At 35.6% G+C, this 14806-nt stretch overlaps 1 protein-coding gene across 11 annotated transcripts in view; it reads right to left on the bottom strand.

Annotated features, from left to right (window-relative positions):
* LOC108968336 (translational regulator orb2-like) overlaps positions 1-14806 on the bottom strand; it is a 75260-nt gene that overhangs the window by 48373 nt on the left and 12081 nt on the right. For 6 of the 11 annotated variants that reach the window (XM_018932306.1, XM_018932305.1, XM_018932313.1 and 3 more), the window contains 2 exons: positions 3314-3931; positions 2873-3177 (listed from right to left, as the gene is read on the bottom strand). In XM_018932306.1, coding sequence (XP_018787851.1) covers positions 2873-3177; positions 3314-3338 — 330 coding nt within the window. In that variant the 5' untranslated portion in view covers positions 3339-3931. The remainder of the gene's footprint in view (positions 1-2872; positions 3178-3313; positions 3932-14806) is intronic. The other 5 variants (XM_018932308.1, XM_018932311.1, XM_018932310.1 and 2 more) reach the window with 2 other exon arrangements.

Genomic DNA, 14806 nt, shown 5'->3' with positions numbered 1-14806 from the left:
AACAATTGCGGCTATTCCTGTCTCAACTCTCCAAGCAGTAATGAACAACGTTTTGGTAAGATGCCGCACATGCATCAACGAGCAGGGGGGGCATTTAAATTCCATTATTTTTAAAACTAATTAAGCTATATTTAATAAAATTGAATGAGCTTTAACATGAATAAAAGAAAAATGAATTCCATACAGTGAAAAAAAAATTTATTTGAGTTTCTTACTGTAGCAAAATTCAGCAGCCACCCCGTAAGCACAGATGATCGTATTAGTAAATTGATTCAATTAGGTTAGGAAGCGTTGGATGGTACTACACCGTTTAGTTTTGGTCCCGTAAAACTGCCTTTTCTTACAATGTTTAAAAAATAACTCGACAATCAAAGACTTCTGGCGAAAGAGGTTATCGCTCATTTTTTAACCAAACTATGCCGAGAAATTGCCATTTTTTCTAATATTTTTCCGCACGCTAACTGTCAAATTTGTACGGAGGAAGGTGAGGTGGAAACATTAAGGCCTTTCTCCTCAATTGGCCAGCTTACAGAAAACTGAGGTTGAAACATATGGGTGGTTTTATTTTCGGCAGACCTGGGGAAATAGCCGAAATTGGCATACGCCACCTCAACTCATTTGTGACAGGGCTCGATCATTGAATCTAACCAAACCCAGTAGGGCTTGTAAAGACCGCACCAGTGTGTAACCCTAATATACTAATTTAACCGTTAGTCGAAAAAGTTTTATCCAATTTGTGACGTGGGTGATTTGTTATATTTTCTAACATCTTCGCCTTAACAAAAACTCCACATTTATCTGTTATATTATAAACCTTTGCTGAAAACGTGTTAGGAATTATTATTTTGCGCACCTAAATCAAACACACCTAATTTACTTTACGACAGAACTATAACTAAACGCGATTAAGAGCGATAAGTATTACATTGAAAATCAAATTCACCCAAAAGTGGGAGCGCGTTCAAATCAAAAAACATGTTTTCTAAAACCGAACCTTTGTTACAATTGATCAATGCTATAGATCAGAATGCAAACGAAAATATAATTCAACACCACTGATTAAAAAAAGCGCAAACCTGCGATTCGGCATCGATAAAAAATTCGCACAAATTTAGACTCTTTATATTCTAAATGCATTGCAGAAGAATATTTCGTGTATAATGGAAAGAATACTTCAAAGCAATGGTATATTATACTCGCATGACTCACTCAAAACATATTTGTATAACTCGATATAGCACGTATGCATGTATATATATGCACATATAGTATATGTCTATATATATTAAAGAGAACAAGATTGTATATTTAGTGAAACAGCACAACCGGCAGCCAGAAATCGCGATATGAAATAACACTGAACTTGTTTTGCACGAATGCCAACGTCAACTGAAACAAACAAACCGAAATGCAGGCGAGTTGTCGCCAGCGATTTTATGCAGAATGAAAACTGCCGACGTAAGGGCTTTTTGTAATGGATCAATAAATAAAAGTATGTATAAACAAACAAATCGACGAATAATAGAGACTTTCTATGAATTTGAAGAAATATTTTTAATTCTTTATTATTGCAGAGTGAAGATCTAACTGCACCGCAGCTAGATATATGCCCATCACAGGGGCATTTCTTATACCAACTAACTGTAAAAGAGAAACCAAAAATGCAACCGGCCAACGGTAGGATAACAAGCTTCCAAGCCAAATTAAGTTTAAGGAAAAACGGCTTTTATGAAGATATTTGTCTGCGGAGACTATACCGTTGCCTTGGATAATAATGCTTTGCAAATATCCTGAAAATATCTTGCCAAATAAAACTGTTTTCCATACAAGAACTTGATTTTCATCGATCCATTTGTATGGCAGCTATATTTTATAGTTTTTTTGTTGTTGTAGTAGCGGCTAAAAACATTTCCGAAGTAATTTCCAGGTATGGTGCCGAGTTGACAGTCCTTGGCCGGATAAAACCCGAACCACTCCGGTTACTTAAGCCCGACCGTCGTGGGAACGGATGCTATAGTTCTTCGATTTCGGCGGTTCAGCCAAATGAGCAGCTTCTTGAGTGGAAAAGATCGTATGCAAATTTTCACATCGATATCTCAAAAAATGAGGGACTAGTTTGCGTATATACAAACGGACAAGCTGTCATTTTGTGAAAAATCATAATTTTGACTGTCCGTCCTTCGATCGTTACCAATACTTATGTATGTATATACAGTAATAATACATCTTTTTGGGTTTTCGCACCGTCAGACAACTTTTTTCGGAGGGCCCCCTGGAGATCGGATTCAAATCAATATTTAAAAAAATTCCGCGCTGATTATGAAAATTAATTGAATTCTAAATACATATTTACTAAGAAAGGTCGCGAGGATGATCGAAAAGTCATTCAATATCTCCATAATCGAGTGATCGAAAAGCGAGTGATAATCTGCGGCTTAAGGTGTTAACTCCCACTTCCTCAAGCTCAAAATTATGAGAATTATCTTTATTAAACTAAATAACGGATGGAGAATAGCTAATACCGTTCCCAGCTTTACCAAATTGGAACGGAGCTGGACTCCTACATCCCGTCAAAAACTGTTAACTCGGCAGCATTACACAATATTATTTAGGGGATGACTATTAACGACTACAACGACAACAATAACAATAACTGCAACTCCTTATAACCGCAATTATGACTTTGAGATAATATTTACACTGCAATGCGCTGCAAAAGTAATCTACTGAAAATATTTCAACAAAATATTTATACAACAAACAAGAATAAGCATGTGCAAACCACCTGTACATGCATATGTGTATCACACAATTAATATATGTATATTACTTTAATGGCGTTAAGTAGATATTCAAACCCACAYATACATACATGATAGGCGCTTACATTTTGTTGTGCCTGCAGCTGATGATGTTGCGATGGGCTGCTCGACAGGGAATCCCCACCGCCGGCGTTCGGACCACCACCACCAGCACTGCCACCGCCGCCGCCACCACCCACACTGCCATTGCCGCCGGCAACAACTCCCGCACCAACGCCGCCGCCGCTACTGTTGCTATTATGAAATGACTGAAAGATATCATCAATACATTCATCGCCGGCATTAAAACGCACGGTGATTGGTACGCTGCCGGTGGGTTTGCCGCCGGCGCCACCTGACGCATTGCTATTTCCACCTGCAAAGCAAAAGAGACAAAGAAAAACACATGTTAGCACATATACTGACATACGTACAAACATACATAAGTGTATGTGTGACATCTGGCGCAGTAAAAGGCATTTGTTTGGAGTGTTACCCAGTTTTGGTATTACCTTTTGGAATTTTAAGTGAATCCATTTTATGTGTGTGCGCGTTCCCAAGCGTCCGCTGCTGCTGTTAGCCGGTCGTCACGTTACTCGACGAAGTGCCTAATGCTGTTAAACTCGTCGTCGTCGTCGTCGTCGTCGTTGTTGCAGTTTGTAGCGGTGCCGACGAAACAATCAAGATAGCATGAATTAACTCGTCGCTTTATAGATTGAATAACAGTTGTCTGCTTTTGCAACGCAATTAATTGGCTTGCTTAATATTAACACCTTCTAACGGTATTTCGTACTTTTTTAATTATGCTAAATTTATTTAGTCTTTCAACTACCAACTTTGACTGACCGTGTATACCGTCGTCTGCGCTGGTAATATAACGGTGCGCAAATCAGCTGAGTTTCAATTTTCTCGAAACGGTGCAGACTTTACGCAACTCTAGTTCAATACAAATAATAAATCTGTGGCCAACATACTACTTATATGCACGCGAAGTGAAATACATCAACTGCAGCGAATGCGTTCTCCTTCAATAGCGCCGGTCGACTACTTACAAGTGCCCACACGTTGCTCTCTCGTGCGTCCCGACGGTGGTTGTGCTTTTTCTGGCTGTTGCTGCTACTCAAGATGCCCTAAATTTAGAAAGCAGCATGCATAGGCACAAACATACATACATATATATGTATATATTGGCGTTTATATATATATATATACATATACAAAAGGTGAGCACGCGAATGAAGATGGGTTTTCGGAGAGCAAAAGATACAATTCAACGAGGAAAAATTATAATTTCGTATATGTATATATTGTTTTTGTTTTTGTAATTTGGCATGCGCGTTGTTGAGTAACCGCAGTGATAACAACAAATTCGGTAGAATAAGAGATGTTGAGTGAACATTGGCCAAATTGTTATAATTATTTATGTACATACATACAAGCACACGTACATACGAACACAAGTAGATGTATGTGTGTGGTTGTTTGGTCATCAGTTCAAATGATTTATTTATATTTTGGTTTGTTCGTTGAATTGGCAGTGAGTTGATTGTTGTACACATTTGCATGGTGGGAATGTTTTTGTTGTTCGCGTACAAGCAGAGCGTGGCGTTAGTTAAAACAGCAGAACAGCAAGACCGAGAAGTAGATAAAAGAAAATATTCTGTGAATTAGTTGAATATAAATAATAGCACCGGCATGTGCAAATTAAAATAATGTTAATTACAGCTAGTCTTAGCAACTAAGCCGTTGCAAACAGGTCTAAGATATGAGTCTATGCAGGTGTAGTTAATTGTGCTTAAACACGTTACTTAGAACCATAGTTTATTTGTAACCGCAATTTTACCGTTGTTTTAACCTTTCTAAAAGCTAAATAAAATATTGTTATTCATTGTAGGTAACGATTTCTGTATTACTTTGATATTATTTGAAATTAAAATTAACATTAAATAATTTAATATTTGTGTATTTAGGTTTTAATCGCCCAAATGTAGGCAACAGAACTCTAATTTTTGTAAACATAAAAAAGCGTTAACTTAGGCTGCAACGAAGCTTAAATCCCTTACACTATTGTATTTTTTATAGCATTACAGGGAATAATAGGGAAGATCTTCTTCCTCTTGATATTACTAGCTTAGATAGTATGACAGATATTACTTGAATCTAGCGCCCCCTGGTGACGCCATCTATATGTCGCCTAGTGCGTTAGAATCTGATATCTTTATCGATAGTGAGAATTTCATGACATTTCAAAGATTGGAAGTAAAGTTATTGCGTTTTAAGTGTCAGTATGTTATCGGTGCGAAAATGAGCTTCGAACAAAGAGCCAACATTAAATTTTGTTTTAAAATTGGTAAAACTTTTACCAAAACGTTTCAGTTGATGAAAGAAGTTTATGGCGATGACTGCCTATCCCGGTGGTTTAAACGTTGTCAAAGTGGTCGTGAGGACTCGTTTGACATGCTTTTGGACCATGAAAAAGCTGTATTGAAGCAGAAGGAGACTATTTTGAATGAACTAAATTGATTATGCCGAAAAAACCATTTGTTCTTTTTTTTTTTGGAACGCACCTTGTATATGCTATAAAGGTGCGTTCTGAAGAATATGTTCGCAGATTTCGGGGAAAATATCTCTGTACTATTTTTCCATACAAGAACTTATTTTTGGCCGTAAAGTTTATATGGCAGTTATGAGCTGCTTTTTGAAGAGGAAAGAACTTGTGCAAAGTTTTATCGATATCATTTACTTCTGGATGTCAGAAACTTCGTGGCAAACTTATTAATTAGGGTATAATAAGCAACGAACGTTGCTCAGGTGTTATCATAGTTTTGCTAGCCCGAATGAGTGATATACGGAATCTTTTTTGGACACCATCAAAAATAAATGAAAGGCTTTTATAGACAAAATTATGAAGTGATTACTAAAATTCGCAATTGTAGGAGTTCTGACTGGACACTGTCAATAGGCTGACATGCGGTGAGGGTGTCGGATCTCTACCAGTTGAAATCCACCACCAGCGAAAATGTTACGCACTGACAGTCTACACTTTGTCCACCTATAATGATTTCGACGATCTCAAACAATGGCCACAAAAGAAAATCTCCATTTCCTTGTACGCAGATGATTGTCACTATAGAAGTCAGATTTTCAACAGGCTGCGTTCGCTGACTGGCAGATCATAGGGACGAGACAGCAAAACCGTTATTGGCAACATACAAGGCAGTCGACCGGCTCATAAACAATGCCGCACCGATATGGTCGCTTGGATGCAGTGAAACGCAGATAAGAAAGCTTTAGACGTGTCGATGTAATGCACTCCAGAAGGTTACAGGATATTTCTTGATGTCAGCGGTTGAATATTTACACGGCGAGGCCCGCATGCTTTCGGTCAAAAAACATAATGAACTCCTCTCCAAGCTACTGACCGTTGTGCAACTTCGTTCTGAATACTTTAGCAGGTTAAAGAATCGACCTAGACATACCAAATACATGTCCAGCATGCAACGTGTCGCCGCATCACTCTAACCATCTCTTTGCAGTGTGCAGCAACACTAGCCCTGCTGGTTAAAAATTATATGACATCGGTTTTTGTTGCTAGAATCGATATTTAGAATAGGGGAGAATAACGAATAACTCTCATAGCAATATCGAGATATTTTCGAATCACCCTTTTCCACTACTTTTCCATCAAATTCGCTTTCAAAAATCACGAAGAAGTACTTACAAAAGTTGCGAAATAAAGCTTTAGAAGACGAAGTTTTGAGTACTTCATAAAACCTGAATAAATCTTACACCAAGTCTGAACAACTTCTTTTTTCTCACGACTAAACAACATTTCATTAAGATTCGAATATGCGATTGACGTTAATTAATTTGCATTATTATAGCTAACAGGTTTCTCTACATATTTAAATATAAGTATAGTTAATTGAAGAATTTAGAAGTCTTGATTTTTTGAATCAATTCAATGAAAGCCAATATATTTTGTGTCAAAGTATACATATAAGTAAGTAAACATATAAACAAATAATGGATACAAATGAGTAATTAGAACGATAATGTCATTTTGTGTTTGTCTTTGAGAAATGAAACAATTAGATTCGTTATCGAAGAATGAAGCTAAGAAGTTAATTTCTTTGGAACTCGCATAATTTGTTGATATTCGTACAAGTTTCGTTCTAGTAAAAGATTCGACTAAAAATATCGGTAGGCCTGAATAATTTCTGAGTATTTGTACGACGTAAAGATGTCACTTACATTAACAACAACATCTACAAAGTCTATGCAATGGTAGCCATAATTATTTACGACACTTTGCACCATGAAAAACATCAACCACATTTTGCCGCTGATGACCGGACAAATGCGTTAAAAGACACAGTCATTAAGATTTATCTACTTGCATACATGTCTTCTCGAAAATATGAGATATATTTATTTATATTTTCTGTTATTATATTTATTTTTGCACTAAATGCTTAAGCAGCAATCTTTGAGGCTGCTGCCGTGGCCACTCTTGAGGCGTTGACGAAGCCACCTGACGTTGCTATTTTTTGTTGACACTAAGAACATTAAAATATACCGCATATTTCCACAACTGGACGGTAGGAAAATGATCTACTCTAGAAACTGAATTCAAACTTTGAAAATCAGACACTTTTATTTACAGTCAGGTTCCAATTAAAGCGAGAAGGACTTAAAATGTTATATTATGAAAGCAATGAGCGTCACCGAGAAAAGAACAAGTGAAAATATCTACTAGGAATCAGCGATGATAGGATATAATCAAAGTAGATTATAGCAGAAACTTTCGATATATATCGAATTTAGATTTTGCCTCATTATCGATTATATTAAATCTACTAGGAATTAGCGATTAGGACATAATTGGAATTGATCATCGCAGAAACTATCGATTTCAGATTTTCATTAATAATCGATTATATCTATGTTATAATCGAAATGGTAATATCTCTTTATTAATAGGTTCCATTGAACACTTTTGACAATATTTGCTATATTTTTATGTTGCTATTCTGAGTTTTTAATGATTCTCGATTTTATACCTTTGATCTCTCATTCAAGAATTTTACAAAAAACCATAAAAGCCTTTAGATCTAAACTAAAAAACCTGATTACAAAAATGTGTGAAGTGTGAGTATATCGAATAATTATGAACATCTATGATAAAATACCGATATTTATGTGTTAAACGATTTCGATTAATGATAGATACCTAATTGAACTTAAATTGAGCTGCGAATGTATCGAAAAATTTTGAACATCGATATTTATGTGTTATCGACGATGTCGATTATCGATAGAAAATAAAAATCCTTAATTTAACTCAAATTGAGGGGTAAATATATCGAATAACTTTGAACATCTATGATAAAATATTGATTTTTATGTATTATCGATTAATTAATTATCGAAAGTGTGATATTCGAGTCTTTGTATCCTATCAGAAGTAAACGAACTCGACTTTGCCGTTTCTTTTCCTACATGGCGTGATTGTGTGCTCTTCATTTATGAGTAAAGCGGTATTTCCCTCATTTCATTTTTATTGTAAACTAAATTAGTACAAATGACTAATCGGCGCGAGGCAATCGCTGCATCAAAACAAAATAGCAACCGAAGATAAGCTGACAGCAGCTGTTGCTGTTCATTTCGATCTAAAATTTCTGAATTTTTTTGTTTGTTCAAAGAAAAATATTTATTTTAATAAATAAGCGCATATTTTCAAAGTGGTTAAAAAAATCAGTTCTACGTTTAACATTATTTTGTCGAATTGAAGAAAAAAGTCAAAATTAAAATGACTTCAAAATTTACATTAACTTAATTCAAATCATCGAAATCTTTAACAGAAAAAAATTTGTTACATTTTAGAATACATAATTTATTGTTATAAAGAATTAAATGGTAAATTATGTAAAACTTTATGTTGATATAAAATGCTTAAAAATTTGAGAATTGAGACACCTAAAGAGTTAATAAAATGTTCAAAAAATAACTTACGGAGGCATTTTTTATATTACAAATCAGATAATGCTTTTTCTACCGAATTTTCTCTACTGAGAAGATCTGTATGCAATTATATATTAGGTTGCCAAAAAAGTCTTGCGGTATTTTCACTAGTTGGCGCTGAGAGCGCGTAGTTCTAGTTTTATTCGCCGCATCGGGTCATGCTATACCTTTTTGGAAAGCTCATTTCGCACGCTAACAAGTGTTTGATTGATTGTCGTTTCTTTTAAGTCGTTCGTGAGTTATAGCGTCGCAAACATGGAGCAAAATAAAGAGAAAATACGGCATATTTTACAGTACTACTACGATAAAGGCAAAAATGCATCTCAAGCCGCCAATAAAATTTGTGCAGTTTATGGACCCGATACAGTTTCCATTTCCACCGCACAACGATGGTTTCAACGTTTTCGTTCTGGTGTAGAGGTGGTCGAAGATGCGCCACGCTCCGGAAGGCCTGTTGTCGAAAATTGCKATAAAATCGCTGAATTTGTCGAAAGAGACCGGCATAATAGCAGCCGTAGCATCGGTCAAAAGCTGGGCATGAGTCATCAAAAAAAAATTTATTAATTCCTCAAAAATACCGCAAGACTTTTTTGACAACCTAATATAATTCAATTGTCATTTTTTTGAATTTGCTTTGATTTAGTATGAAATGATTCATAACATATATAAAAAGAAATGACCATGCCCATATGTCTAATGGCTCACCTACTCGGTGTGGTGCGCATTATTTTACTGATAACACTGATTAAAACATCGATACCGCCGTGCAGATAACCATAATTCGATTCGTGAATCATGAAAACAATTGGAAAGCGATTAATTTGATATTAATTTACTTAATGTGACATATTATAAAAATGATATTATATTAAAGGTGCAGGCAACGCATTTATTTTGAACCCAAAACTTCGAAAATAAGGACCTGCCCACAGATAAAGTAGAAGCATAGATATACAAAATAATAGAATTATTTTTTCATGCCTGTCTGAGAAGTTTTGGTGAGTTAAAAGGCGTTTAAGAAAAAATATTTTTTTTTTATGAAAAAATGGAGCATAAAATTTCATTTCCTTTGATGAAGTGGTAAATGATGATTTATAATAAGGGTTTTATCTTAATTAGAATATATTTGAGTTGCTGTAAATCTGTTCCACGCAAGCTCTCAGTTGCCTTAAACAGATGGCATTTCTCATACAAGATTATTGTTACCGCAACAGTCCAAGATCGTTATCTATATTTTTCTCTGAGCCAGAAGTCGTAAAGATTTTTTAAAATGCTATAATCAGCTCTAAAGTATACATACATATGTATAGTCTAATTTTGTCACGTTTAGAGGAAGTTAAACCTTTTCATACCTAGGAGCAATACTCAATACTCAAATTGTTTTAATAATCTCTTTACCACCTCCGGACGGGTCCAACGAAAATAATGTATAAGAACTTTAACACAAAAAAGTTTTAGGCCTAACATAATACAGGTATATGTCTAAACATATTTAAAGAGTTTGTCAATAGGGACGATATGACTTCTAAGTGTCGTTTGGACCATTTAAAGTCATGATCTGTAATTTTTGTTTTCACTGTATTCTGTAATATTTACAAGTTCATCATGTAAAAATATACGCTAAAACAACCTTTACAGCCGTTCAAGGCCCTCAATAATTGGGGGAATTGAGAAAGGATTTAGGCTGGCATCCGAATAAAATTGTTCTCACTCAAGAACTGAAGCCATTAGATCACCGTAAACGTCGTGAATTTGTTGATTTTGCCTTGGAACAACTTGAAAACCATAATGATTTTTTTAAGAGAATCATCTTCACCGATGAAGCTCACTTTCATCTGAGTGATGCGGTTAATAAACAAAAGGTCGATTCTGGTGCTTAGAAAATACCCAATTTTTATTTACATTCACCTAAATAGAATTGGTGTTGTTTTTCTCTGTTGAAATAATCTGACTTCTTTCGATATAAAGTTGGTGACACCTTTGCTGTCAATAGAAAAAAGTATATATCGATTATAACCAACTTTTTTATGGTTACAATTGGAAGAAGTTGATCTTGACAACAACTGGTTCCCACCAGACGGAGCTACGTGCCACACAACACGTGCAACAAACGAATTATTGTGAGAAAAGTTTGAAGATTCGATTATTTCAAATTGCAACATTGAATGGCCTTCAAGAAGTTATGATTTAACACCATTAGACTACTTTTTGTGAGATTATTTCAAGCCATTGGTCATTAGCAATAAACCAGACTCTCTTTAAGTCTCTTAAGTCGACTTGATTTAGTCGAGAAAGTACTCGAAAATTGCGTTAATCGAACTCGTACCTACAAAAGAAGTCGCGAAGGCCATTTAAATGATGTTATATTCAGAACTTACTTGTATACTTCATATTAGATAAAAATCATTTGAATTTCATTAACAATTAGTGTTTTTTAACAAGTATCACTCTTATTGGAAAACCCGGTATAAATTAACAGTTTTCAAGTGGATGAACGAATTTGACTTTGAACTACATATATAGAAACACACATATACATACATAATAATTGGAGTTAAAAAGATAAAATTGAGCTATTTATATTGCTTTACTTTCATATTACATATTTACATAAGCAGTTTACTAACAAATATTGCTTCTCAACCATCACTATTATCTGCAAATAATTTGTTTTAGGGGAGTATAAGAACTCCAAATCATGTCTACAAATATATATATATATATATATTTTTTTTTTTTTAATTAATTAAAAACAAAGAACTGAGGTTTACTCTATCTAACGTTTATTTAAGCTTTATCAAAATTTATAAAAAGCCACTTAAATAAATATATACAAGAATATTGATTAAAAAACGCGTATTAGCCTATAAATAACGGTATAAAAACACTTTTAGGCAAAACTGCACACGAAGCCTACAGGGTTGTCCGGAAATTAATGGGACTGATTTTCTTCCACCGCGACTATACTTCGGAGCATGACTGCTCATGCTCATGACCGCACCGACTGGATTCGGTAGAGGGCGTTTCTAGCTAACGAACGAGCGGTTGGTCAGTTGTCTCCGAGCACCTGGAGAGTCAGGTGCAAACAAAAAATGCAACGTTCGTTAGAGCAGAGGTAAGCGATTAAATTCTAAGTGAAACTCGATAAATCTACGTCAGCGAAATTTGATATGATCAAGCAGGCTCACCCAGATGTTGCGTTAGCAAGACGTGGTGTGTTTAGTTGGCGTCAGGCCTTTTTGGAGGCCCGGGAAGAGATCACTGATGAATGAATGAGTAAATCCAAAGCGAAAACGATGCTCACTGTCTTTTATAACATCAAAGGCATCGTCCACCATGAATTTATTCCTCTTGGTAATGCCGTAAACGCTAAGTTTTACGTGGAAGTCCTCAAGAGACTCAAAAGAAGGGTCAATCGGATCCGACAAGACATCACAGCCGATTATAAGTTGCACCACGGCAACGCCCCGGCTCACACCGCCTTTCTTGTGAACAGCTACCTTACCACGGCCGGCATCCCCACACTTCCTCACCCGCCCTACAGCCCAGATGTGGCCCCGGACTTTTTTTGTTTCGTTGCCTGAAAAGGTCGATGAAGGGGATCCAAGCAGCATGCACCTCGGCTCTCAAGACAATTCAAGGAGAATGCCTTCCGTAACGCCTTCAATGCTTGCAAATCGCGCTGGTAGCGCAGCATCGACGCAGAAGGAGCCTATTTTGAAAGTTGTTAAAGAATTATAACGATTGGTTCAATAAATTTTTGTAAATCGACCCAGTCATATTAATTTCCGGACAAACTCGGTAATTTCATTAAAAATATCGATGATTAAAACCCATTAGCTATAATTAAAATCGTATGTACCCCTTATATCCCACCATAGAGTATCCGCTTAGTGGTAAGGAAGGTTTTGCTATGTAACGGGTTTTTCAATAGGGACGCTACAAAAGTAGGCCGATACAATAACAAACGAAGCCATATTTTTCCCGCTGTTTTGACATTTTTCTGCAATGCTATTTCATCATGGAAAGATCCAGTAACGCGTCGAAATTATAAAAGTTTGCTACCGAAATGTGGAGTTAGTGGCCTCAACTTTAAGAGCGCTGCGTCCAATTTATGGTCGTAACAATCGTCCTGTCAGATCAACAATTGAGCGTCTTATGGAAAAATCGCGCGATAGTGTGAATGGGAATCGCTACCGCTCAATGACAATCAAATGTTTTTAGCCCGGATTAGATGATATGGACTTGGGCTATAGGTGGTTCCAACAGGACGGCACCACAAGCCACACAATTCTCCAGAAAATCTGCGCATCCTTCTTTAATTAGAATTTGTAGCAAATTCAATTAATGGGAAAAAATGTATGGTTACAACGAAGATCTGAAATTATTAAAATAAATCAGAATATGTTTTAATGTAACAAAATAAAATGGGAAAATGATTTTTTTAAATGCTTTTGATTTATTTGAACATATCTCAGTGCACTTTCGTACACTTGCGCGCTTCAGAGCGAAATAGAGGTTAAGTATGCTATCAATATTCTCAACTTTCGGTATAATTAATTGAATGTGTGTAACCAATTTATCAATTTTACTGCAATGAAATCCCAATGAAGCTCGAAATGAATTCGCTATGCGTGACACGACACAAGAACACCATTGCACATTAAAAAATGTGTGTATGTACATCCTGCAGGAAAAATATTAACTTGTGGAGTGGTTATTAGGTTTTCTCAAGATCTTAAAAGAAAAAATAGTATCGAATCATGCTCATGATCATTAAATACTTTCAACTTCTCTGCGCACTGTAATAGATCCTGGAAGTTGAGAAAACTATGGGGAAAAAACGAAGCTTCCAAAAACTTGACATACTTTTTGGCAGCGAAATGCCCTCAAAAATCCATAAGAAATTCGAATAAAATTGAAATCATACAGGATCTACTATTCATCAGATGATATAAAAACAAATATGGGAAAAGGTTTCAAATTTATTTTTATTATTAAACAAGAAATAGATTTGCAACCTTGTAGGAAAGAGGAGCTTACAAGTAAATACAAGTATAAAATCCATATATGAGCTGAGTTTATAGTCCCCGACAGAGCTCACTATAATATCGGTAGAGTTGGAAATCAGATTGTAAATTTCTAATTAGCAAATGAAAGATATTCCTACGGGGTACACGGTCAATTGAAATGAACAAAATAATTGACTTATTTCGCCATATTAAAATGATTGGTTTTTATGAAGGCCACACATATATAATGCAATAATCACAGGCATTGTTTTATTGTAAAGAATGTTCGTTTGGTGATCTACCCATGGGATATAAACAAAGGAAATAAATGCCCTGTGAAAATACAAATAAAATTGTATTTGTGGTTTACACGAAAGTGGATCTAAGTGGGTGTAAGTTTTTGGCAAATTAATCTAGCTTTTACCGATGGAAGTTCTTGTACTTTGGAGAAACCAAAGATATATACATACATATGTAAGGATATCAGTCGGACTACGATTGATTTGCATACCTCGTTAAACAAACTATGACGAATTTGCTAGTGAATTCAATGTCTTATTCGGAATAGGAATCGAAATACAGAACAACCTTGGCGTTTAGAAGCTGGTTGATTTTAATGTGTATTTTTGGTAACTTCGAGGATGGATGTTCTGTAAGCCTTACTGATCGTACTTGAAAGGTCTCGGACTCCATATATTCGTGAGTAATTGTGTCTAATAGCTCTGTAGAACAGCGGTAGCCGAACTGTCCCGACCATAGTTTTAAAAAGAGTTAAAATCTTTGGAAACCCTCATTTGGCAGTACATTCAGGTTTGGGACAGCAGCATTATTAAATAAAAAATTATCAAAGAATCTGAAACCAGAATAAGCACGGGCATTGAAGGCTAAATTGAAACATGGCTGTGACTTGAATATAGGTTATGGATCGAGATTCAGTTACCTTAAGGACATCAATCCTAAAAAAGGTGC

Source organism: Bactrocera latifrons, unplaced genomic scaffold (genome assembly GCF_001853355.1).
Source record: "Bactrocera latifrons isolate USDA-ARS-PBARC rearing strain unplaced genomic scaffold, ASM185335v1 scaffold_21, whole genome shotgun sequence".
Lineage (NCBI taxonomy): Eukaryota > Metazoa > Arthropoda > Insecta > Diptera > Tephritidae > Bactrocera > Bactrocera latifrons.
This window is presented reverse-complemented; position numbering and strand designations above follow the sequence as displayed.